Consider the following 319-nt stretch of genomic DNA (forward strand, 5'->3'; position numbering starts at 1 on the left):
GTTGGCAGGTTTTGGCTGGGATTGATCTTTCTCTTCAAACAGATCAGAAACCCGGAGTTAACTACTAGTTGGTGAAACTGGTTGGTAGACGGGATCTGCTCGCTACCATCAGCCTCCCCTGGCTGTTAAAAGCAGATGGTGGCTGAGGTTGGTTCCATGCCGGCTGCGTCCTCTGTGAAGAAGCCCTTTGGTTTCAGGAGGAAGATGGGCAAATGGGGCTGCCACTGCCTCCCCTGCTGCAGGGGGAGTGGGAAGAGCAACGTGGGCGCTTCTGGAGACCAGGACGACTCTGCTGTGAAGACACTCAGGAGCAAGATGG

The 319-nt window shown here is 55.2% G+C and overlaps 1 protein-coding gene across 1 annotated transcript in view; it reads left to right on the top strand.

Annotated features, from left to right (window-relative positions):
- The first annotated feature begins 27 nt into the window (after nt 1-27).
- LOC105532188 (POTE ankyrin domain family member H-like) overlaps nt 28-319 on the top strand; it is a 42,813-nt gene continuing 42,521 nt past the window's right edge. The window contains exon 1 of the mRNA XM_011970266.1: nt 28-317. Coding sequence (XP_011825656.1) covers nt 136-317 — 182 coding nt within the window. The 5' untranslated portion in view covers nt 28-135. The remainder of the gene's footprint in view (nt 318-319) is intronic.

The sequence above is a fragment of the Mandrillus leucophaeus genome, unplaced genomic scaffold (assembly GCF_000951045.1).
Source record: "Mandrillus leucophaeus isolate KB7577 unplaced genomic scaffold, Mleu.le_1.0 Scaffold939, whole genome shotgun sequence".
Lineage (NCBI taxonomy): Eukaryota > Metazoa > Chordata > Mammalia > Primates > Cercopithecidae > Mandrillus > Mandrillus leucophaeus.